The 26,536-nt window shown below is 45.2% G+C and overlaps 1 protein-coding gene across 1 annotated transcript in view; it reads right to left on the bottom strand.

Annotated features, from left to right (window-relative positions):
- Positions 1 to 6,306: 6,306 nt before the first annotated feature.
- Positions 6,307 to 26,536, bottom strand: part of FBXO15 (F-box protein 15) — a 256,162-nt gene continuing 235,932 nt past the window's right edge. Inside the window, exon 12 of the mRNA XM_077492374.1 lies at positions 6,307 to 7,767. Coding sequence (XP_077348500.1) covers positions 7,753 to 7,767 — 15 coding nt within the window. The 3' untranslated portion in view covers positions 6,307 to 7,752. The remainder of the gene's footprint in view (positions 7,768 to 26,536) is intronic.

Raw genomic sequence — 26,536 nt, 5'->3', positions numbered from 1 at the left:
CCCTTTTGCCAGTGTCACTAAGCGATCGTTTTTCTGATGGCTGCATTAGTGTCACTGGTGCCGCTAGGTAGCTAGTTATTTTTTTAGGTTCACCGCCAGGTTTTTATAGCGCTAGGTACCCCCATATACTACCCAATAAAGGTTTTAACCCCCCTGATTGTCCCTAGTAACCACCCTCTGGGTAGTATTGAACTAATGACTGTTTGTTCTTGTTCCTGTTTCTTTACCTCTGAGCCACACCTGAGTTCTATTCTGCCTGCTTTCCAGCCATGCCTAGTTTTGCATAAGTACTGTGGCCAATTCTGTTTGTACCTGTCACTCTTGGATCAGCTGTGGCAGGCTTTGTCAGTTCATAGTCTCTTGTCACCAAAGGTACCTGTGTTCCTGTGTTCAAAGTTAGTGTTCCAAAACTGACCCCGGCTTCTGACCCTGGCTTGCATTTAGTTTATGCTGACTTCTGGAATATCGGACAACGGCTTTCTTCGATGATCCCTTGGCTTTTCCTGTCAAGCCCCCGTGCACAAATTCACAGCCCAGGTAGCTTATCTGTTTGTTACTGTGGGCTTTGTCTATTTGCAAGGGTGAGCGTACATCTCTGCACCATGGACTCCAACCTAGGTAAGCCTTCACAGTTGTCCATTTATACAATATTTCTAACACATAACATATATATGGCAAAAATTACACCCCAAACTAGATTCTCCTACTCCTCCTGAGAACGGCGATACCATAACACATGTGTGAGACTTTTCCACAGCGTGGTCACATACTGAGGACCAACATGAAGGGAGCACTGTCAGGTGTTCTAGGGACATAAGTTTCAAATCTAATTTGACTATCTATTACACTTTTGTGAGTCACTTTAGTGGCATGGATGAGCATGAATGGGGATAGATGAGCATTAATGGGGGTGGATGAACCGTGGATGGGGATGGCTGGCTACGGCTCAGTATGGATGGGTACGGCTGAGTATGGATGGGTATAGATGGGATGGCTGGGTACGGCTGAGTATCGCTGGGTATGGCCGAGTACGGCTGGGTATGGCCGAGTGCGGCTGGGTATGGCCGCGTGCGGCTGGGTATGGCCGAGGGCGGCTGGGTATGGCCGAGGGCGGCTGGGTATGGCTAATTATGGATGGGGGTGGATGGGATGGCTGAGCATGGATGGATGGATGAGTATTGCTGAGGATGGATGGATGGATGGATGGGTATGCAGAGTATGGATGGATGGGAATGCAGAGTATGGATGGGTATGCAGATTATGCAGAGTATGGATGGGTATGCAGAGTATGGATGGATGGGAATGCAGAGTATGGATAGGTATGCAGATTATGCAGAGTATGGATAGGTATGCAGCATTTGAATGGGTATGCAGCGTTTGGATGGGTATGCAGAGTATGGATGGGTATGCAGAGTATGGATCGATATGCAGAGTATGGATCGATATGCAGAGTATGGATGGGTATGCAGAGTATGGATGGGTATGCAGAGTATGGATGGGTATGCAGAGTATGGATGGGTATGCAGAGTATGGACGAGTATGGATGGGTATGCAGAATATGCAGAGTATGGCTGGGTATGCAGAGTATGGCTGAGTATGCAGAGTATGGATGGGTGAGGATGGATGGATGGTTCTCTCACTAAGCAGCGCTGTGGGCACTACACATGCAGCCCACAGCGCTGCTGCAACCGATCTCTCCCCTCTCCGCTCATACTGGACGGAGAGGGGAGGGAGGAACCAGAAAGTATGCAGGTTTGTTTACATATGATCGCTCCGTCATTTGACACACCGATCACGTGGTAAATGGCCGTGATCAGCGGCCGTTCAACGTGATCCATCGGTTCCACGGAAGTTTTCAGCCCCAGGGGGCGCGCAAGAGTGGAATTCTAGGAGGACGCCCTGTAGGCATCATTCGCCTATGGGCTGGTGGTTAAAGCACCCCATCCCGTCAAGTAGGGATGAGCTTGGTGTTCGAGTCGAATGTATGTTCGACTCGAACACTGGCTGTTTGCCTGTTCGGCAAAGCCAGAACTCTGTGGGGCCATTCACACCAAATTCGTGTGGCGCTCACAGCCCACAATGCACTGTGCCATCGCAGTGCATTGCTGGCTCATGATTGGCCAAGCATGCACTGTGACCCTGCATGCTTGGCCAATCACAGCGCCGGCAGCGAGGAGAGTCATGATTGGCCACAGGCAGGATGTAGTACACGCCCCCACACTATATAAGGCTGCCAGCGCGGAGGCCTTGTGTAGTGTGTTGGCGTCTGCAGGAGTTTGTGGGTGTTGTCTGTGTACCTTCAGCGCAGTATACACCTGTATCTACCAATTTAGCGTTATTGCTCTTCTGTAATTGAGCTATAAGCCACCTGCAGGAGTTTCTGGGTGTTGTCTGTGTGCCCTGAGTGCAGTATACACCTGTATCCACCTATTTAGCACTATTGCTCTTCTGTAATTGAGCTATTAGCCATCTGCAGGAGTTTCTGGGTGTTGTCTGTGTGCCCTGAGTGCAGTATACACCTTTATCCCCCTATATAGCTATATTGCTCTTCTGTAATTGAGCTATCAGCCATCTGCAGGAGTTTCTGAGTGTTGTCTGTGTGCCCTGAGTGCAGTATACACCTGTATCCACCTATTTAGCGGTATTGCTCTTCTGTAATTGAGCTATCAGCCATCTGCAGGAGTTTCTGGGTGTTGTCTGTGCCCTGAGTGCAGTATACACCTTTATCCACCTATATTGCTCTTCTGTAATTGAGCTATCAGCCATCTGCAGGAGTTTCTGGGTGTTGTCTGTGTGCCCTGAGCGCAGTATACACCTGTATCTACCTATTTTGCTCTTCTCTAATTCCTGTTGTTCTATAATAAAGGCACCTGCAGGAGTTAGTGGCTGTTGTGTGTCTCCAGCACAGCAGTATACACCAGTATCTACCCTTTAATTCCTGTTGTTCTATAATAAACGCATCTGCAGGAGTTAGTGGGTGTTGTGTGTCTCCAGCACAGCAGTATACACCAGTATCTACCCTTTAATTCCTGTTGTTCTATAATAAAGGCATCTGCAGGAGTCAGTGGGTGTTGTGTGCCTCTAGCACAGTACAATATACACCTGTATCTACCCTTTATTGCTGGTGTTCTATAATAAAGGCATCTGCAGGAGTTAGTGACCGCAGCATACACCGTTATATCCACCTATATAGCTCTTCTCTTCTCTCTAGAGCCATCTGCCATCTGCAAGAGTTAGTGGGTGTTGTGTGCCTTCAGCACAATATACACTACCCAATTGCTGGTTTTCCCATCTTCCTTCAGGCCATTACTATGTCTGGAAGGCCAACAAGGAAAGGCAGACAGGCACGAGCCGATAAAAGAGGGCAAGCAGGCTCTGTGTCTAGAGACAACAGTGCTGGTCATGGATGCGGTGCATCGTCATCAGTACATGGCCATAGGACACGCTTGTCCTTATTTTCGGCAGCTGGACGTGTTGAGACGCATCATGCCGAAGACTTGGTAGAGTGGATGACCAAGCCCTCTTCATCCTCTCTCACCCAGGCTCAGGGTACTAGCAAAGCAGCTGCCAACGCATCCTCTTCCCTTGTCTCAATGTCATCATCAGTGACTCCTTCCCTAGACCCACCACGTCCTCCTGAGGAGTCCCCTGAAGTCTTTGAGCACAGTGTTGGGTATATGCTCCAGGAGGATGCCCAGTGTTTTGTAGGCTCTGATGATGATACTCAGCTAGAGGAAGGCAGTAGCGTGAGCGCAGAGAGAGGGGATGCTCAAGGACAGCAATCTAGCAGTCATATTCCACAAGCTGCAGCATACTGCCAGGTTTGCTCCAGAGATGAAGAGGTAGGGGATGATGAGGGCACTGACTCCACATGGGTGCCTGGTAGGAGAGAGGAGGAGGAGGAGGAGGCACATCTCCAATGAGGCAGGATGCCCTCTGGGGGCCAGCTTAGGGGCAGCACACTGACTGAATCACACCGCAGAGCTCCGCCTGTGCAGGGCGCTGCCTCTGCGCGTTATTCTAAAAGTTCTTTGGTGTGGGCCTTTTTTGAGACGAGTGCATCAGATCGCACTGCTGCTATTTGCAACATATGTCTCAAGCGTATCTCGTGTGGCCAAAACATCAGCCGCTTGAGCACCACATGCTTGACCAGACATATGTTGACCTGCCGCGCAGCTCGTTGGCAAGCGTACCTCAAAGACCAACACCAAAGAACAAAGCGGACCTCTCCTTGCTCCTCATCAGCTGGGATCTCCAACCCCACTAGACCTTCAGTCCTCTCTGAAACCTGCACTGAGAGGAATGAAGGTGTAGAATTAGGTGTGTCACAGCCAAGTTCTTGCGGGCACTCTGCTAGCAGTACAGCCACATCTGATTGTAGCAGGCAAATTTCCCTGCCCCAGCTGCTGGACCGTAGAAAGAAGTTCACTCCCAGCCATCCACATGCCCAGCGGTTGAATGCTAGCTTGACTAAATTGCTAGCACTTCAACTGCTACCTTTTCAGTTGGTAGACTTGGCCCCCTTCCGTGTGTTTGTGCAATGTGCGGTTCCTCAGTGGCAGGTCCCCAAACGCCACTTTTTCTCACGGAATGCGATTCCGGCTCTCTACCGGCATGTGGAAGGCAATGTCCTTGCCTCGCTGGACAGGGCGGTCAGCAGTAAGGTGCATATTACTGCTGACTAGTGTTGGAGGTTGCTCCGCCACCACGCCTCCAAAATGCTACTACTGGTTGTGACACACCTCTCTCCTCCACCCCCTCCTCTTCTTCTTCCTCCATGGCCTCTTCCAGTGCTCTGTCCTCTGAACCAGCAGTGCTCCGTAGGCATTCAAGGGGCTACGCAAGTACGCAGGCAAAACGATTCCGTGCTGTGCTTGCGCTGGTTTGTTTGGGGGACAGGAGCCACACTGATATTTTGTCAGCTCTGCAGGGGCAGGCTGAGAGGTGGTTGACGCAACGCCAGCTTAAGCCAGGATTGGTGGTTTGCGACAATGGCACCAACCTCCTCTCCGCCCTCCGACAGGGACAACTGACCCATGTGCCCTGCGTGCACATCCTTAACCTGGTGGTGCAGCGGTTCTTGAGCAGGTACCCGGGCTTACAGGATGTCCTGAAGCAGGCCAGGAAAGTCTGTGTGCATTTCCGACAATCATTTAATGCCTGTGCTTGGTTGGCTGAGCTCCAAAAGGAGTTGAACCTGCCCAAGAACCGCCTTATATGTGACATGCCCACCAGGTGGAACTCAACGTTGGCCATGCTGCAGCGGCTGCACACGCAGCAGAGGGCCATCAATGAGTACCTGTGCGACTACGGCACCAGGACAGGGTCAGGGGAGCTTGGTTTTTTCTCACCACCATGATCAGGGATGCATGCACTGTCCTGTCACTGTTTGAGGAGGCCACAAGGATGGTGAGCAGTGACAGTGCATGTATCACCGACGCTGTACCTCTTGTCCACTTGTTGGAGTATACACTGCGTGGAATAATGGACAGGGCACTTGAGGCAGAACAGAGGCAGGAAGAGGAGGACTTCCTTGCCTCTCAAGGCTCCCTTTATCTAGACAGTGTTCTTGCTGTCCCACCCATCACACAGGAAGAGGATGAGGAGGAGAAGGAGGATGATTGTGTCAGCATAGAGGTGGAGGCTGGCACTCAGCATCAGCAGCAGCAGCAGTCTTGTAGGGATGATTTACAGTCCCAAGAAACCCGTGGACTTGTACGTGGCTGGAAGGAGGTAGCTGCGGATCATGTTGTCCTTAGTGACCCAGAGGACTCCGGACCGAATGCCTCAGCTAACCTATGCTGCATGGCCTCCCTGATCCTGCAAAGCCTGCAGAAGGATCCTTGTATTCTTCAGATCAAGTAGAGAGACCATTATTGGCTGGCCACTCTCCTTGATCCATGGTACAAGGGTAAGGTTGCCGACCTTATCTTGCCGTCGCAGAGGATGAGACATCACTGGGAATTATCAGGGCAGCACTTAAATGAGGAAACAAAGTCCTGCCTCTACTAAGATGGCCATCTCAGCACAGTGTGGAACAAAGTAAGCCAGTAACAGGGAAGAGGTCAGCTTCATGGAGTCTATAGGCAATATTGGTGACTAGACATTTTCCCTCTGCTGGCCATTTCTCGACAAAGCTTTCATAGTTCAGGTCCACAGCAATGGGGCAAAGATCATCTGTAGGGAGCCTATGGTCAACACTGATAACTAGATCCTTGTCCTTTGTCTTTTATTTTCGGGGCACAGCTTCCAAAGTATAAGTCCACATTCGATGAAGGTCACAAAAAAAACAAGTTTCTTCGCGTTTTTTTTTCTTTTTATTACTTTGATCATATTCCCGTATACAGTTTACTGCACGATGTCTCATAACAAAGTCAGACAAATAATGTTATAAATGAACACTTTTAGAACAGAGAAAATGACAACTAAAATAATCAAGGTGAATATTTCTTCACCTTAATAATACTCAAAGTAAAACCACTGCCTTTTTGGCCATCTGTGATTCCCCTTCCTTTATTGTCCTGTAGGCTCAGCAGGAATGGAGAGGATATCATTTCAATATGAGGAAAGTCCCCCTTTAGACAGTTGTCACAGAAGCAAATATCCCCATTGAAAAATGTCTTCATTATCTCTGTTCTGGGATGGAATAACTCATAATTTTGTATTTATCCTCACTTGCATTCCTGGTGATACTGGTAATCTGGAAAATTAGAAAGAGTGAATCTCCCTAACAAGGACACAGACAACAAAATCCTTATAGTGGTTGTATTGCCTTACCACTCTATCCAAATCTACAAAAAAATATTTTGTTATACTTTAGTTCTCTTTCAAATAGGATATGTTTGTTAATCTTGGCAAACCCTACAGTAGCCATTTAAGCATAAATGCACACAATTACTAACACAAAACAAAATAAATACCACTGCAAAGCAGTTTTAAAAAGCCCAACAGCGATCAACACCTAAATATTAAAAACTAGCGATGAGACACAAACAATCAAGAACTAAGAGGGATTAGAACACCTTTCTGATTGTTATTGCTGTCTGTCTCCGTTATAGAGATTCACTCTGTTGACTGTCATGAAGCTGAAAGAAACTTCCAAATTTTCAGAAATCATCAGAACAGCAATATAGGGAAATCGTCCAATAGGGGTACTCGTTTTGATGGCCCTGGTGATTATCAGGAATTTCCTTCACTTAGATTAGTTTAGGATAGATTGGATAGATTTTCTCACACTACCTGTTGTGGCTCTGGGACAGCAGTTAAATGGAACACAGATGGCAAAAAACCCTCTCTTACTCTATCCAAAATTAAAAAAAGTATGGTCCTCATTTTTGAAAGAGGGGTTTGAAGCAGATCAAATACAAGAGTCAACTGCAGGTGTCATTGAATTCTGAACGATCTCAGAAGCATGTAAAATTGATGCCATAAGCACTATAATTTTGAACTTCTCTTACAGCTGCTGTTCTGTAAAACTGCAGAGAAGGAAAGGCATCTTGCTATAACCAATAATGTAGTAATACTGCATGCGAAAAAACATTTTCTAGGCCCATTACAGTACATTTACCCCTAGTATTTTCTCTTTTCTAATAGACAATCATACACATACACTTGGATCTTCTACAGCATAGATATACTTCAAATACAATATAAACAAACTACAGAGTGTCAGTAAAAACTTTTATAATCTTTCTTGGAAACACCGGCAGTTAAATACTTGAGAAGATGGTATCTTTTCAGTAGTTTTCAGGTTCATGTAGGTGAATCCTAAAAATATTAGAATAAAAAAGTCAGTCAGTGCACGGTTTAACACAGGAGTTGATTTTCCTAAGATCCAAACAGATATCAGCCCTTTTTACAGCAAAGGCCCTAAAAGACGTGTTATGGCTGTCCCTGATATGTACAGCCAAAGAGAATGCTAGGCTGTGTTTTCAGACCAGTGTTTACCATCCACAACTGCAAGAACTGATGTGTGGAGATTTAAGTGCAACAGGACTATAGAACATTAGAAGCCAATGAGTGATACAAATGACTATAATCTACCAAACCCAGAAATATTGTTTTAGTCTTTTTGTCTTAGGTAAAACAAAAATATGCATGACTACACATATACTTATACTGTTTATCTGATAACTAGTTATGAACTATGTATAAAACATATCAAATACATTGAATAGAAAATATATAATGCAACTAACTGCTTCACTAGTTAGCTATCCAAAATTAATGATAATTTAGAACTAGGACGTCAAGGGTTGCTACCCCATTTCTGTACACTCTAAAGCTGGCTATGCACTATGCACATTTCACATGGTTCCTGATGGATCTGTCCACATTTGCTATATGGATGGCCCTGTCTTCCTCCTCCTGCCCAATATCCCTAAATTAAAAGGAATTTTTTAATTAAGAAGATTGATTCATTATTAACTACCAAATGTGTGAGTGCTATCCAGTTATAAAAAATTGCCCGCTTTTTAAAGTTTCTCAAAATCTTTCATTATATTTTACCCAACATAGATAAGTTATAGAATTTTGCTAGTTTTTGAATGGTACTAGCTGTGCAGTCCCATAATACAGTCAATAGTTAGGAACCATTTTTCAAAGCAGTCATATATAAAAGATTACGTAAAACAAGTTTTTAATCAATCCTTTTAAATCAAACAATGAAACCTTATTGTTCTGCAATTTACAAATGCGATAGGGAGGACTGAAATATAAAATAAATGTTTTCAAAAAAGGCTAAGCATATAGTTATAATCCAACCAAGCCATTAAGTACAGCAAATGGACCATGCTTCTAACATCTTAGAAACTGCCTAAATTATAGTGACCAATCAGCAAAATATAAGAACGTTTTATTTCTAATATATATAGCCCTCAACATTACGTTGCCACAACCAGATAAAGAAGGAGATGTGCGTAGTATACATTAAATTAAGATTTAAAACTAAGTACTAAGAACTTTTTAATAAACTGTAATAGAGGGGGAAAAAGTTAGCATGTGCATACGTGCTTTACCATTGTAAGAATACCTCATTACAATAGCCACCTGACAAGTGAGGAAAACATTGTAAAAGAGAACAATAAAACCTGACAATTTATAATTTTTCCCAATTCTATTAAAAACGTTATTTTTATTTCTATTAGTGTACCTGTTACACTGCCATTTTACTCTAAAATATATTGTTTCTGTGTTTCAGGAATTTCATAGTTGTGCCTTCTAAAAAAAAAAAAAATCAAAGTAAAGCATGAAATAATTGTCAATTTAAAAGTAAAAGTATGCACTAAGCATATCTAGGCCAGGTGCCTTGCCATTTGTATAGTTAGCCACTAAAAGCAGGTTAAAACTATTACACATTGCGATATAATTGAAAAAAATATGATTTTTGACTTACAAGTAAAATCTGTTTGGAATACAGTACAGGCTCTTTAATAATTATGATGTGATCATATGCAACTACCTTCGGGCGATTGAACGCTGGCAAAAAAAAGAAGCTGCATGGACATGTCTATATCACCTTCCCATTTCCCCCCTAACAAGTACAAAGAAACCAACGGGTCAAGAAGGTCTGACAAATTCAAAGCGCCACTTGTAACACCTTACACATGAAACTGGCATCAGAGAAGTCCAGATGGCAGCATCGCAAGAGATGGCTGAAAAAGCTCAGAGGCAATATGTGGCCTAACCACCTGATTTAACCCTGTAAATGGCGCAACAGTCCACTGCAATCACGTGCATTGCATACGGTTCTGGGGCAGCCCCATAGGCTTGCATTGGTCACTCTCAGGGGCAGTAACGACTGTCACCTGTGATATGCTGATATATTTTTACAGCGTCTGTGGCATGTGTATAGTCCTGAGTGGCTGCATGTCCAGGATCATTTGGGTGGGAAAACTGCCTGCTTTTATTGCCCTATTTTCATTATTTTTTATAGGAGATTCACCTTAAAGTGGTTGTAAACCCTTACAACATACTTTGACCTACAGGTAAGCCTAGATTAAGGCTTACCTGTAGGTCCAAGAAATATCTCCTAAACTTACACGGTTTAGGAGATATTTGCCCAAAGACAGGCACCACTGTCTACGGCGCATGCGCCGTAGACAGCGGCGCGCAGGCGCACTGAGCGCAGCACTGTCAACGGCGAATATGCCGCACGTGGCAGCTCCGGTGCCCATGCGCAGGAGTGACGTCATCGCGGCTTTGCCAAATGACAGCGGCGGAGCAAGATGGATGCGCCGGACTACAGGGGACAGCGGTGACATTGCTGGCTTCTGTGTCAGGTAAGTGACACATAATGGACTACTATGCGATGCATTGTAGTCCATTATGTTTTACCTTTGCAGGGAATGAAAGAGGAAGTAAACTCATCAGAGTTTACTTCCTCTTTAATACTGATATCATTTATTGCTTATTTTGAACATTGGTATTAATTTTATTGTTCATTTATTTTGTTTATTTATTTATTTTTTTTTAAATATTTTTTATTGAAAGGCTTAAATGATACAAATATCAGCAAACAGTCAATCAAAAGTCATTGAAAGTTTTACAATGAGTATTAGCAATTTTACAATAGTAGTTTATCTACCCACCCTCTGTACGCCAGAGGAATTTCAAGCCTCACATATTATAAATTATATATAGGTACAGCTTAAAGACATTTTTCCTGAAACAATATAACAAAAAAGAAACATTATAATGTACATCTGCTCAAACAATTTTCTTGGTATCGATCCAAGGTGACCATTGTGCATATAGACGACAAGACTTCCCTTCCATTGTGGCCAGTATCTGCTCATATTTAAAGGTTTCGTCCACTTTTTTTTATTAGTTCACCAATGTTAGGGGGGCTGGAAGTTTTCCATTTCTTAGCGATTCGCAGTCTAGCTGCCGTCAAGATCTGAATAACTATCATTCTGAGAAGTGGCGGGTATTGGTCTACATGTATACTTAGTATTGCTAGTTCAGGGGTTCCTGTCTTAAAGATGCCGGTAGTTTTGGAAATCAGTGTAAAAACCCCTCTCCAGAAACTTCGGAGATGAGGGCAATCCCATATCATGTGTAAAAGAGTACCAACTTTGCCGCAACCTCGCCAACATTCATTAGAGTTTCCCTGTACGAATTTCGCAGTGATATATGGGGTATAATACCACCTAAGTAGTATTTTCTGTGATACTTCCCAATGTGTCACTGATCTGATGTATCGACAATTACTTTGTATAGCTGTTTTCCACTGTTCATCCGTAAACGATACTGTGAGATCTCTCTCTCATTTATGAAAGGGCGATGATTTATCCAATTGGCTCTTGCATTGTAGCAAATTATAGAAAAGAGAAATTCCCCCTTTAACTTTAGAAACATCAGACCAGAACGCCCAAGCTTGGTGTGGAATTTTAATAGAAGTGCCATGACGTTGTTTTAAGAATGATGCGATTCTTAGATATATAAAATTGTCTGCCATGGGAAGAGAGAATTTGTGGGCTAAGGTCTCAAAGGGAATTAACTTATCTCTCTCCATTAGGTCTGAGACCACGGAGATAGGAGGAAATAGGAGTAGGTACTTCAGTCAAAGTTTGAGATAGTGCTACATTTTGGAGAAAGTTCCTCCATGTGTCCATTACTAATTGGATAATGGGGTATTCAGACTTAAAGGTCGTGTTGGCAAAGGAGGATGCTAGCAATGTAGAATGTAGTGAGTTGGGATTCAGCCATGAACTCTCGATTACAGCCCATTGTTTCTCCATAGGGGGGTAAAGCCAATACTTCAGTTGATCTAAAAGGCCCGCTATATAATAATCCCTCAAGATAGGCAGCCCCATTCCTCCACTTTCTCGTCTTCTATATAAAATGGACCGGGAGCACCTAGGTTTCTTATCATCCCATACAAATTTGTTGAGTTGAGCTTGAGCTGATTTAAAGAACGACTTAGGAATGGGAATCGGCAGGGCCCTAAAAAATGATAAAATTTTCGGAAGAATTGTCATCTTGTATGTGTCAGGTCACCTTGAGGCGAGGTGACAGATACACACCGTAGGGATCAGGAGTGCACCGCAAGGTTGTGGACCCTACGGCTGACTGCTGCGGACAGGAGACAGGTCCCACCGGGGTTAGAGCGTAAGATTCCCTGGGGAGCGGAGTCTAAGAGCCAGCAGGTGTTCACCAGAGCCTCGAGTGGTGAGGATGGACTTGGCTGCAACTGGCTCCAGGTCGCGACCCCCAGCTCACACCCACAGTAGGCAACAGGAGGATAGGGATGGTGAGGGATAAAGCCAAGGTCGGGGCCACAAGCAGACAGAATAGTCAGGGACACGCCAAAGGGTCAGGATCACAGGCAAACAGGGATAGTCAAAGACACGCCAAAGTCAGTAACGGAACAACAGAAGAGCACACGGCAGGTAACAGGAAGCCAAACACACAAAGGAATACACAATGGTTGATCAGCACTGATGGCCTGCAGTGCACAGGTTAATATAGGGCTCCCTGATAGGGCCTGGGGTGGAGCCATGCTTAGAGGAGAGGTTATAAACCACCAGGTGGAAGTGGCTGGCCTCTTAGTCTGAACACATGAGGGGAGGTAAGCAAACACAGGAAGATCACTGCATAACCATGACAGTACCCTCCCTCTTACGGGGCCTCCCCCTCCCCCGCCTGGGTCCAGGCTTAAAGGGAAACTCCAGATGGAACCTCCTTAACAGACAGGGAGCAAAGACCTCAGATGCAGTGATCCAAGACCTCTCCTCAGGACCCAACCCTTCAAAGTACGAGGTACTGAAGAATGCCGGGAATCCAAAACTTGACTAACCTCGTATTTTAGATTATACCGAAACAGAGGTAGGGAGAGGACGAGAGGACTTGAGGACTAAAAGCTTTTTGGGAATGGGTAAGGGCATGAGAAGATCAGGAGTCTGAGCAGGGTCCCCCACACCCTTAAAGATGAGCTGGGCTTCCCCTTCTAAATCAACTGACTAAAGATCTCAAGGCTTGGGATAAACCTACGTTTACTTGGTTTGGCAGAGCAGCTATCTTGAAAATGAACGCTCTTCCACGTATGCTCTACCTATTGCAGACAATTCCCATCCACATTCCAATGTCCTTTTTCGACAAATACAGGCGACTCTGCTCTCAATTTTTATGGAGCAAGCGTAAGCACAGACTCAGTTTTGAACTACTTTCGCACCCAAAAACTTTAGGGGGTATAGGCCTTCCGAATCTACACAGATACTATTTCGCAACTCACTTGACGAGGATAGTGGATTGGAATGTACACATAGCCAATAAGGTTTGGGTTTCACTGGAAGCTTATTTCTCAGATGTGCCTCTTGCCTCTATACCGTGGATTTCCCTAAGCCGTGTCCCCTCCAGCCTGATGCAACACCCTCTTATAGGCCCGAACCTGAGATGCTTTCACCAAGCTTGCAAAACATTGAATATCTCCTCTTCTCCAGGCCCCCTAACCCCCCTGAAATCTAACCCTGATTTCCCACCGGGAAGGAGAACTGATTTTCTAGTAGACTGCTGGCCCACGAACCAAATCAGAGCACACCAATTCTTTCACAAGGGCAAACTCCAAACTAGAGCTCAGCTTGTGACTGGAAACGGAGAGGTTCCCATCCCCCCATGGCAGTATCTCATGGCTGCCTCATACCTGCAGAGCATAGATAGAGACCACTGTTGTTCCCGTCCACTTTCCCCTTTTGAACAATTATGTGTCCAAACTTCCCCCCAATCGCGCCTTATCTCATACATACATACTGTACTCTTTGCGAAGTTTAGAGCAAATGATACTCCCGCTTGTGCAAAATGGGAAAGGGACCTGTCTATCTCACTATCGGAAGATCAGTGGGGACGAATATTTACTAACATCCACAAGGGGTCCTCTAATGTGAACACCCAAGAAAATGGTTTCAAGATTCAATCTAGGTGGTACCACAATCCGGAGGTTATACATAAATACAAACCCACTATCCCCGAGTCCTGTTGGAGATGTTCCCAGGATAAGGGAACCCTTTTACACATTTGGTGGTCCTGCCCTTTGATTCAAACCTTTTGGAAGGAAGTACACCGTCTTACTGAACAGATTTCTTCTTACGCACTGGAATTTCATCCTGCTTTGTTCCTCTTACACCATTCCAGTTTGCCACATTCTACCTATCATAAATCTCTTGGAATGCATTTGATAAATGCGGCAAAACAATGCATACCTATTCACTGGCAGTCCTCCCGAGTTCCTACCATCAAAGACTGGTTTTCAAGAATCCAAAAAGTAGCTGACATGGAGAAACTCATTGACGTTTCTCATGATACCCCTTCTAAGTTCAGTATGAAATGGGCCTGCTGGTTACATTTCCAGACTACACAAGAATATATATCCCTTATGGCATCCTAATGGAAATCTTCTATCCGAATTCCTTGATTATGTTTTATCGCTCCCTTACCCAACAGCGGGGACAGGCCAGAGATCCCCCCCTCACTCTGCCCATCTCCTCTCCTTATTCTTCCCTCCTCCCTCTGCTCTTCTTTCTCCACTTTTTTTCTTATTCTTATCCTTATTCTATACCCACATCGTTCCTTTCCATTCCTGTCTTTTCCCACCTTACCCTCCCTCCCTCCCCCCCCTCCCCCCCCCTCACCCTTTTCCCTGCCCTCTTAACCGTCCCCCCCTCTCACCCCCCAACCTTTAATGATAACTTTAGTATCATTTCTATGCAACTTCCTTACTATGACTTGTATGTTCAGCTTTTCCACAAGCCAACCACTATGCTCTGAAGACCAGGTTCTCTGAGGTTCTCTGAGGTTGATCAAACTTCAACTTTTGCCACTAACGTTTGCTACAGTATAATCAACTTCCTTACGGATAAGATTTGAGATCAGCAACCGGTTTCTCACAAAAGTCTACTCCCCTTCGGGGTTATGGTTATCTACTAGTATTATGTTTGTGGAAATGTAATGTGACGCGGAGCTATGTATCATGCTGATACTACATGTCATTTATTATCTGTTTTTCTTCTCTGTTCACATTTTGTTTAAAACAATAAAATATTTGAAACAAAAAAAAAAAAAAAAAAAGATGAGCTGGGCATCCATAACAGGACCACCAGACTGGGGAGAGGTCAGTGGATCCCTGAGGTCAGGTTGGTTAGAAAGTGACATGTCACAAGAGTCAAGCTGGATAGCTGCAACACAAACAGAATGCAGAGAACCCTGAGAAAAAGATTGAAAACCCCACCTGGCCGAATGAGGTATTCTATCCAAGGGATGGATTGAGCCTCTTAAACGGGTTTGAACGGACATAGTAGCAGTAGGGTGAGGCCAGGTCACCGAAGGTGCTGAACAAGAAGCAGGAAGCTCATTGGGCATGGGCTGGACTGGCATAACTGGTGCAGAGGTCGACTGAACAGTATTGTCAGGTGTAGCGACCATCTCAATCGCATCACAGGGCATAGCAACTGTGGAACTTGCAGACAAGTTAGCCTGGCTGTGCGTCCAAGGGAGATTAGGGACAGACAAAGGTAACTGGTTATGCGAACTGGAGTGAATGATCGACTCAGGTTCATAGGTGGGCCCCTCATCCAGAGTACCACATGACCTAGAGAGTGCATCAGCCCGACTATTGCAGGACGCATCCCAGAGATTGCTATATACAGCGGGAAGAGCAGAAGATACTGGGATGGTGGTAACAGGAAGTTTCTAATTTGGGGTACCCTTGAGTAGGCAGGAAGAGGAACAGGAGGAACCCCAAGCCAGGATCTGTCCAGCAGACCAGTCAACGTGTGGAGAATGGAGCCGTAACCAAGGAAGACCTAATATGATAGGAGATGAAGTCTTAGGTAAGACAAGGAAGGATATCCACTCCTGGTGGAGTTTCCCTACTGACATCTTAACAGGAAGAGTCTGAAAGTGGATAGGGCCCCATGGGAGAACCGTGCCATCAATCACCAAGACCACCAATGGTGTTGTAAGGGGCAAAAGGGTAAGTCTCATGGAGGATGCAGTTTCCCAATCCATGAAATTGGCATCTCCGGAATCCAGATGTGCTGAGACCAAACGAGAGGAAGCACCGATATGAAGCAACACAGAAAGGAGAAGACGAGAAGGTGAAGGTGATATTTCAGGGTCTAATACTCCACCTTTCAGATGTATTAGCCCTGAGCGTTTTTCCGGACGAAGAGAACAAGTGTCAAGGAAATGACCTTTGGCCCCACAATAGAGGCATAGGCCCAGAGTTCTGCGCCTAACACGTTCTTCGGGAGATAATTTAGTCCAGCCCAACTGCATAGGTTCCTCAGTAGGCAGGGGGTGTTCCTCGGATCGAAGAGAAGGGACTAGGGGCTCAGGCTGCCTAAAGAACGGGGAGTGCTGGCGTCTTTTTTCCAGGGCCCTCTCCTGAAAGTGAATATCGATCTGCTTACACAAGGTGATGACACTGTCCAGATCAGCAGGAAGGGATCTTCCTGCTAATTCATCCTTCACTCTATCAGAGAGGCCATGTAAAAAGGTTGCAACTAGGGCCTCATTATTCCAGCTCAATTCAGCTGTGAGGATACGGAACTGAAGAGTATACTGTCCCACAGACGCAGACTCTTGACGGAGACGTAAAAGAGCACTAGCCGCTGAGGAGACACGACCCGGTTCCTTGAAGATATTCCGAAAAAGTTTCAAGAAATCAGACAGGCTAGAAACCACTGGATCATTCAGTTCCCACAGAGGGGCGGCCCAAGCTAACGCCTCGCCGGACAGGAGGGATATGATATATGCGACTTTTGCCCGATCGGACAGGAAGTTTTGGGGCTGAAGTTCAAAATGAATTGTGCACTGGCTAAGGAACCCCTGCAAGCCTTGATGTCCCCAGAGAAACGGACCGGAGTTGGTAGTTGTAATGAATGTGTGGCTGCGACTGATGCGATAAGTGCAGCAGCAGATAGCGGTTGAGGTTGTTGAACCGGGGGTCCTAATGAGGCCTGAACCTGTTCAACACGCGATGCCAAATCCTGAAGGAATCGCATCACCTGGGTCTGATGTGATTCTTGGGTCTCAAGTCTGCGAACTAAGCTCTGCAATGGATCTTCTGCAGGAAGCGGCACGTCAGCTGGGTCCATGGCTGATCAAACTGTCAGGTCACCTTGAGGAGAGGTGACAGATGCACACCGTAGGGATCAGGAGTGCACCGCAAGGTTGTGGACCCTACGCCTGACTGCTGCGGACAGGAGACAGGTCCCACCGGGGTTAGAGCGTAAGATTCCCTGGGGCGCGGAGTCTAAGAGCCAGCAGGTGTTTACCAGAGCCTCGAGTGGTGAGGATGGACTTGGCTGCAACTGGCTCCAGGTCGCGACCCCCAGGGTCCCCCAGCTCACACCCACAGTAGGCAACAGGAGGATAGGGATGGTGAGGGACAAAGCCAAGGTCGGGGCCACAAGCAGACAGAATAGTCAGTGACACGCCAAAAGGTCAGGATCACAGGCAAACAGGGATAGTCAAAGACATGCCAAAGTCGGTAACGGAACAACAGAAGAGCACACGGCAGGTAACAGGAAGCCAAACACACAAAGGAATACACAATGGTTGATCAGCACTGATGGCCTGCAGTGCACAGGTTAATATAGGGCTCCCTGATAGGGCCTGGGGTGGAGCCATGCTTAGAGGAGAGGTTATAAAAACCACCAGGTGGAAGTGGCTGGCCTCTTAGTCTGAACACATGAGGGGAGGTAAGCAAACACAGGAAGATCACTGCATAACCATGACAGTATGCTGCCAGTCTTCCCATCCATGATAGGTAAAACTTCTTTAATCTATTCAACTCCTGTTGCAGGAAGGAAAGAAGAGGCAGAAAATTGATTTTGAAAAGGCAGGAACTAGGTGATGTCAATTGAATACCCAAATATTGAATAGGCTGGTTTGACCAAGGATAAGGAAATTATGTGGCCAGTGCCAATTGCGTATTCTCTTTTATGTTGATCGTTAGCAAATTAGGTTTGGAGGCATTTACTTTGTAATAGGAGATCCTGTTAAAGTGTTCCAGGGTGTCATGAACCGCCGGCAGAGAAGAGGAAGGGTTTGATAAGGTTAAAATTACATCATCCGCAAATAGTGTAATAGAATGGGTGTATTTAAGTGTTGGGATGCCTGATATTTGTGGGTGAGTTCGAATAGTTTCTGCTAGGGGTTCCATTAGGAGGGAAAAAATTAAGGGTGAAAGCGGGCACCCTTGTCGTGTTCCATTGGTAATATGGAAACTGTCAGAGAACGTGCCTTCCGTATATACCATGGCCGAAGGGTTGGTATATAAAGCTGAAATAGCAGAGTTTATGTTCCCCATTATTCCGAACTTGGTGAGCACTTGGTTTAGGTAACCCCAGTGGACCCTATCAAATGCCTTCTCTGCGTCTAATGTAAGAAGCAGAGAAGGGTATCCAGAGGCCTCCGCCGCGTGGATCAGGTTTATGATCCCCCTAGTTGCATCCGGCGCCTGACGCCCTGGAACAAAGCCCACCTGGTCGTTTTTAATCAATGTTGGTAGAATGGCAGACAATCTATTAGCCAGAATTTTTGCAAAGATCTTCAGGTCTACATTTAATAAAAAGAGATAGGCCTGAAGTTCTGTGGATTATCTGGTGATTTCCTGGGGTTTTTTTTGGTAGCGTTATAATTGTGGCAGCTAACATTTCCGAAGGGAAGGAAGAGTCTAGGGTAGCTTTCTCAAAAGTTTTAAGTAAGTGCTGGCCTAGAATGGGGTAGAATGTGCGGTAGCATTCAGATGAAAATCCATCAGGGCCGGTTAGTGGTAGGGCTAAAATTGTTTTATATAATTCGCTTAATGTTATGGGGTCATTTAAAGTATCTAGCTGAGCCTGATTAATTTTAGGAAGTGCAATTTTTTCAAGGAACGCTCGTATCAAATCTGAAGTTGGTTGTGGGATCGAGGTGTCGTCTTTTAAATTACAGGGCCTTGCGAAAGTATTCGGCCCCCTTGAACTTTTCAACCTTTTGCCACATTTCAGGCTTCAAACATAAAGATATAAAATTTTTATTTTTTGTGAAGAATCGCCAACAAGTGGGACACAATTGTGAAGTGGAACGAAATCTATTGGATTTTTGAAACTTTTTTAACTAATAAAAAAATTAAAAGTGGGGCGTGCAAAATTATTCGGCCCCCTTGCGTTAATACTTTGTAGAGCCACCTTTTGCTGTGATTACAGCTGCAAGTTGCTTGGGGTATGTCTCTATCAGTTTTGCACATCGAGAGACTGAAATTCTTGCTCATTCTTCCTTGCAAAACAGCTCAAGCTCAGTGAGGTTGGATGGAGAGCGTTTGTGAACAGCAGTTTTCAGCTCTTTCCACAGATTCTCGATTGGATTCAGGTCTGGACTTTGACTTGGCCATTCTAACACCTGGATACGTTTATTTGTGAACCATTCCTTTGTAGATTTTGCTGTATGTTTGGGATCATTGTCTTGTTGGAAGATAAATCTCCGTCCCAGTTTCAGGTCTTTTGCAGACTCCAACAGGTTTTCATCCAGAATGGTCCTGTATTTGGCTACATCCATCTTCCCCTCAATTTTAACCATCTTCCCTGTCCCTGCTGAAGAAAAGCAGGCCCAAACCATGATGCTGCCACCACCATGTTTGACAGTGGGGATCGTGTGTTGAGGGTGATGAGCTGTGTTGCTTTTACGCCAAACATATCGTTTTGCATTGTGGGCAAAAAGTTGGATTTTGGTTTCATCTGACCAGAGCACCTTCTTCCACATGTTTGGTGTGTCTCCCAGGTGGCTTGTGGCAAACTTTAGACAAAACTTTTTATGGATATCTTTGAGAAATGGCTTTCTTCTTGCCACTCTTCCATAAAGGCCAGATTTGTGCAGTGTACGACTGATTGTTGTCCTATGGACAGACTCTCCCACCTCATCTGTAGTTCTCTGCAGTTCATCCAGAGTGTTCATGGGCCTCTTGGCTGCATCTCTGATCAGTCTTCTTGTCTGAGCTGAAAGTTTAGAGGGACGGCCAGGTCTTGGTAGATTTGCAGTGGTCTGATACTCCTTCCATTTCAAAATGATCGCTTGCATAGTGCTCCTTGCGATGTTTAAAGCTTGGGAAATCTTTTTGTTTCCAAATCCGGCTTTAAACTTCTCCACAACAGTATTACGGACCTGCCTGGTGTGTTCCTTGGTCTTCATGATGCTCTCTGCGCTTTCAACAGAACCCTGAGACTATCACAGAGCAGGTGCATTTATACAGAGACTTGATTACACACAGGTGGATTCTATTTATCACCATCAGTCATTTAGGACAACATTGGATCATTCAGAGATCCTCGCTGAACTTCTAGAGTGAGTTTGCTGCACTGAAAGTAAAGGGGCCGAATAATTTTGCACGCACCACTTTTCAGTTTTTTATTTGCTAAAAAAGTTTAAATTATCCAATAGATTTCGTTCCACTTCACAATTGTGTCCCACTTGTTGGTGATTCTTTATGTTTGAAGCCTGAAATGTGTCAAAAGGTTGAAAAGTTCAAGGGGGCCGAATACTTTCGCAAGGCACTGTATACAGGGCACTATAGTAATCCCTAAATGCGTATTAGATAACTCGGATAATTCGGATTAGATAACTTAGAGCCACTAGTTGGATGGTAAATGAAGGGGATCTTCTGCTTGATTGTTTTTTTCTTTAATTTGCTTAGCTAAAAGTTTCCCTGCACGATTACCTTGTTGGTAGACGCGGGCTTTCCATTTTTTAATTGTGCGGTCTTGTTGTGAGATCAGTAACAATCTGAGCTCGTGCCTAATGCTATCCAGTTGAGAGCACCTAGCTGGGTCAGGAGCCTTTTTGTTCAGGGACTCTAATGTATCGATTTGTGAAAGAAGACTTTGAATTTTCAGATTAGTCTGCTTTTTGGCCATGCTGCTCATTTTAATAAGCACCCCTCTCACAAATGCCTTATGGGAGTTCCAAAGGGTGAAGGGGTTCGACACAGACCGGGCATCAGTCTCAAAAAACTCTCTAAGTTCAGAAGTAATGGTTTTATTGAATTTTGGATGCGAGAAGAGAGAGGTGTCATTTTTCCACCTGTTAGCCCTGGTTTCCGTTCGCCACCTCTCCACCCCAGTGGATACCGGGGCGTGGTCTGACCACGTAATGTTGTGTATAGATGACATACTGACCTTTTGTAGTAAAAATGTATCTACCAAAAAAAGGTCAATCCTGGAATATGTGTTGTGCACACTGGAATAATAGGAATAGTCACGTTCTGTAGAGTGCTGGCACCGCCACACATCAAATAAACTTTGAGGCCATGAAACGCGCAAGGGTAATCCTGTCCCTGGCTTTAAGGGGTCTCAGTGAAACATCCAGAGATTGGTTCGGTATAGCATTAAAATCACCACAGAGTGTCAGATAACCCTTGCGCACTGCATTCACCTTCTTCCATATTTTATGCAAAAAAGACAGTTGCTTGATATTGGGGAAGTAAACATTCACTATAGTGTAAATCGTGTTGTTAAACTCCCCCACCAGAATAATATACCTTCCAGATTTGTCAATTTCTACATGAGTACATTTAAATTGAATCGAGTCTCTGATTAGAATAGCCACTCCTCTATGTTTCGTCTCGGCGTTTGAACAAAATACCGATGGGAAATGTCTATTTTGCAAATGTGGATGTCCAAAAAATGCATTTCTTGGAGACACAAAATGTCACTTTGCAATTTCTTTGCTTCCTTCCATAGCAAACTTCTTTTATGAGGGCTATTCAGACCCCTAACAGTGAACGAGGTAATCTTAAACCCCATATTGGTGAATGGTGGGGGCAGGCTTTGCCCAAGTCCTTGGAGCTATACCAGAAGCTAAATATGCAAACTTACACGAATCTGCGCTGGGAATGAGCAGAAAAAGTAAAAAAATTAAAAATAGAACAAGGAAAAGAAAAGAAACAAAAATGGCCATCAACTGTTGAAAAAGTGGTTAATTTACACTGTTCCTGAAGGCTTACAGCCTGATCCCTGCAGTATAGTAACCAACAATAGGTAAACTTCAGAGCTTAAAAAAAAATAAAAAAGGTGATTCAAATGAATCAGTAGGGATATGAACCCTTAACTGTCAGAGGGCAAAAAGAGAACTGGGAATAGTTCCACCGAGTCCCGGAGCTATAAGTTCAACTAAAATAGTAAATACCTGAGCGGTCAGTCCGAAATTGGTCTTGGCCAGGCGGGGGATCCTGGTCGCCGGCGAAGAGTCCGCGGATTGCGAATCTCCATCTCTGTCTAGAATACGCCACTCACGCAGGAGGTGAATTCCTTCTTCCACTGACTTGATGGCAAATGTTTTCTCACCTCTTGAAACCAGAAGTTTGGCTGGGTACGCCCATTTATACGGAATGCAATGGTTCCTCAGGGGTTTTGTAATAGTCGCCATATTCCTTCTCCTTTGCATCGTGAATGCCGATAGATCTGGAAAAAAGGATAGGCCTTGCGCAGACGATGGCAGGTTGTCTGGGTTTCTCCCACATATAAGAAATCTCTCTTTAGTGTGAAAAAAATGAATCCTTGCAATAGTATCTCTCGGCAAGTGATCTGGCATATGTCTGGGCTTAGGAAGCCTATGAATTCTGTCGATAGCAAGATCAGTCAGAGAAGCGTCAGGTAGTGCTTCCTGTAGGATTTTTTGGAAATGAGCCTGAAGGTCTGGTGGTTTAACCGATTCAGGTATCCCACGGATTTTAATATTATTTCTTCTCGATCGGTCTTCGAGGTCGGCCAATTTCTCCTTCATTGATGATAACTCATCCTCTCTCTCATTATGAGCGTCAATAACTTCATTAATGGTTCCCGCAAATTCAGTCATTTTATGCTCTATGTGAGAAACTCTGTTACCCACTGCCTTAACCTCCTCTTTAAAATGATTTGTGAGGGATAAAATGTCGGCGTGTAGTGTACTGCGGAGCGACACCAGCATGTCCTTTAAGGTGGTATCAATCACAGGCTGGTTTTTAGTGGGGAATTCCAGTATGGAGTCCTGGAGTTCTCTGGTATCATTGAGAGAGGTATTGCTGGATTCCTCCTCCTTCATCTCCTGCATGTGTGGCTGTTTGGCTTTAACTGGGCTGGATGTGGAGGATGCCGAGGGGGAGAGTTGTTTGTCCCCTAGTAATGTCTCTGCCTGAGGATGTGCCTGATAGGTGACATGGGTATTATCGTTAACATGCCTGCCACGTTCCCTGTCCTCTTGCTTACCGGCGCTATCTTGGGCCTGAGTGCTGCGGGGGTGGTGGTAGAAGTCCGTCATTCTACTCAGCCTCTTTCCTCCGCCGGGACATGATCCCCACATCTGCCCGTCCTCGGTAGTGAAGAAACCGATGTGTTTCGCCGCTCAGGTAAGCTGTAATAAGCTCCGGTAGTATTGCGGTGGACGGAGCTCTCTCACTACACGGCCATACTCCTCGGCTGCCGGCCACGCCCTTATTTTGTTTATTTAATACCCGTATTTATTAAGCACCAATCTTGTGAGCGATTTATCACCCAGTTTGCACACGTTTTTTAGTGCATATTAATTTTTTTTTCACTGGATATTAATTTTGAATATTTAGTCTACCACTGGTTTTAATATTTACATCTAGTCATGTTTATCTATACAGCATTGAATATATAATTTTTTGGGGAATATTTTGATGGAATATTGAAATGACCAACAAGCTGTGCACGGCATTACAGTGGGAGAGAGCGTCGTGTCAACAACAGAAGAACAGAAGAAGCAAGAAGAAGATGAAGATGGGGACAGAGGAAGCCGGGCCACTGCTAGCAAAAGAGCGGCAAAAGAGCAGAAGATAGCAGAGAAGCCCAGCAGAAGAACCAGAAAGCATGGAGAAGTAGGAAGAAGACCCCCGAATTTGGAAGAAGACCCCCGGAGCTGCCTAATAAACTACTTTAAAAACCTGTGTAGTGTGTTTTTTATTGACACTTTTCCCCTAGGTGAATGGGCCATACACATAGGGTGGAGGGCCAGGATCTGGGGGCCCCCCACTCGCAGACCCCGACAACCAACGGACAGGGTTGTTGGGCAGAGGCCCTTGTCCTCGTGAACATGGGAACAATGTGCTTTGGGGTGGGGGGGGGGGGGGCTGCAGGGCATGTTAAGGGCATGCGGCCTGGTACGGTTCCGGGGGGGGGGGGGGGGGCGCTCGCTTGTCCCCACCCCCTTCCCTGACTGGCCGGGCTGCGTGTTCGGATAAGGGACTGGTATGGATTTTGGGGGAGACCCCATGCCGTTTTTTCAGAGTACGGGTTTCCCCTTAAAATCCATACCAGACCTAAGGGCTTGGTGTACAGTACCCTGTAGCCGAGAATGGTAACATTCCCGTGGGCAGGTGCTGTATTTGGTCCATCGAACCAGCATACAGACGAACGGGCTTTCCGATAGGAACTTGGTGCGACGGACCAAGATTTAAAACATGTTCTATTTCTAGGTCCGGACTTTTGGGAAGAAAGACAGACGGAACCCACACACGATCGAATTGTCCAACAGATTCTGGTCCGCCGGAAAGTCCGATCGTGTGTATACGGCATATGATGATAACTTGTCCGTCCAACCTAGCAATAGTGGAACATGTGGCATAGAGAAACGTGCAACATTAAGAAAAGCTCCTTACAGGATAAGGTCAGAGGCCTCTCTGGGCAGAAGGGTTATCAACACCAAACGCCACCTTACACCCATGATGTGTCACCAAAGCATCCACTGCAAATGGCTAAGGGTCAGTTAAAAAACCCTTCCAGTTTGTTGTGGATCCTGGGCACCAGCAGATCGACATCCTGTTTCCCCCATCTATGGCAGAGGGTTTAAAACACCTAAGAATGAAGAGCCCACTCCCCCAAATCCAAATGCTGATGACGGAGAACTTTTTCAAAAATTTTCAATGCCTGGGATGTGAATGGCGGACAGGGCTAGAACATCCAGTTCCGCCCAAGAGAGGATCAAGTCTGCTTCCATTTGAGCTTTGCGATTTCTGGTGCCTCCTTGAAGATTGAGGTAGGCCATGGCTGTGCCATTGTCCGACTGTATTCTCATTGGGTGTCCTCACAATAGAGCAGCCCGGCATTGAAGGGACAAGCAAATAGTCCTGCGAAGGTTAATGGGAAGGCAAGCTTCCTCCAATGACCAAGTATCTTGCACCAAGAGGGCATGTGTAGTGGACAACTCTCTAGCCTGACAGACTGGCATCTGACATGGGAACCTTAAAAAAAAAAAAAGCAGCTCATCTGCAACCATAATTGATGTGATGTAATGTAACCAGTCCGCCTGGATGTAGCAGCTAACAACGTGCCGTTAGCTGCTACATTCAGGCGGACTGGTTACATTACATCACATCAATTATGGTTGCAGATAAGCTCTCATTGCTTGTATCCCTGTGAGTTTGCATTTGGCTGTTTATTTTATCCCATTAAAAACCTGGGTTGGAAATCCACCATGCAACAATTAGTGAAACTGGGCATACTTCACAGCCTCAAAGGCGGCAACCATGAGATCCAAGACCCTCATGCAGACATGGGTCAAGGGCTTCCAGGCAAGAGAGCAAATGGACATTAGTGTGTTCTGAGGCAAGAAGATCCTGGACAAGGCTAGTGTCAGTGTCCAACTTTAGGTCCCGGTAATCCCATCTGTGAGATTGGCCCAGAGATGACTTCAGACCCTGCAGATTGAGGATCCAACTGAAGCTCTGCAGAGTCTACACTGTCTGTTGGCTAACAAGAACAGGGAAGACTAGTTCCAAAAGTAAACACTCTTGTGAAGACCCAGGGAACCCAAAAATGGAATACAATTCCATATACACAATTCCAAACCCACAGTTGATCCAGAGGAAGGCGAAGAACCCCAGGAAAGCATGCTCCAATTTGCTACAGCAGGGGAAAAAATTCCTGATCCTCCGAGAGGCAATCAGATTTTCCCTGGATCAACTTTACCTATAAATATTTGTACCCAGGTATATTATGTACAATTAGGAAAGAATCCAAGCCTTTTTTTAAAGCAATCTGCTGAGCTTGCCAGAACCACCTCTGGAGGGAGTCTATTCCACATTTTCACAGCTTTGACTGTGAAGAAACCTTTCCGTATTTGTCCTCTAGACGTAAAAAGTGACCCCCTTGTCCTCTGTGATGACCTTAAAGTGAGTGACGTAACACCAAGTTCTCTATATGGACCACTTATGTATTTGTATCGCTGATGAGGCAGAAAGATGGGAAGGTGCAGGCAAGCATCCAAAATGTCTATTAAGGACAGAAAATTTCACTGGAAGGAGGGAGGCAAAGAGCAACATGGTGATTTCCATGCAGAACTGTTGAATCCATATGAATGAGTTGTGACTCTTCAGATCTAGAATGGGTCGGCCTTCTCTGCTTGGTTTGGAAAACAAAAAAAAGGTTTTGAGTGGAAAATTGAAAGAATTCTTCTGTTGGTACAGGGATAATGACCCCTTGAGAAAGAAGTTAATTAACTTAATTAAATTAAATGTAATAAAAAAAAAAAAAAAAAAAAGTCTCCTTAAGAGCCGAAGTGACGC

The sequence above is a fragment of the Lithobates pipiens genome, unplaced genomic scaffold (assembly GCF_037356315.1).
Source record: "Lithobates pipiens isolate NorthernLeopardFrog02 unplaced genomic scaffold, aLitPip1_a1.2 Scaffold_19, whole genome shotgun sequence".
In the NCBI taxonomy this organism is placed as follows: domain Eukaryota; kingdom Metazoa; phylum Chordata; class Amphibia; order Anura; family Ranidae; genus Lithobates; species Lithobates pipiens.
Note: the sequence above shows the minus strand (reverse complement) of the source record. Positions and strands in the feature narration are given on the sequence as shown.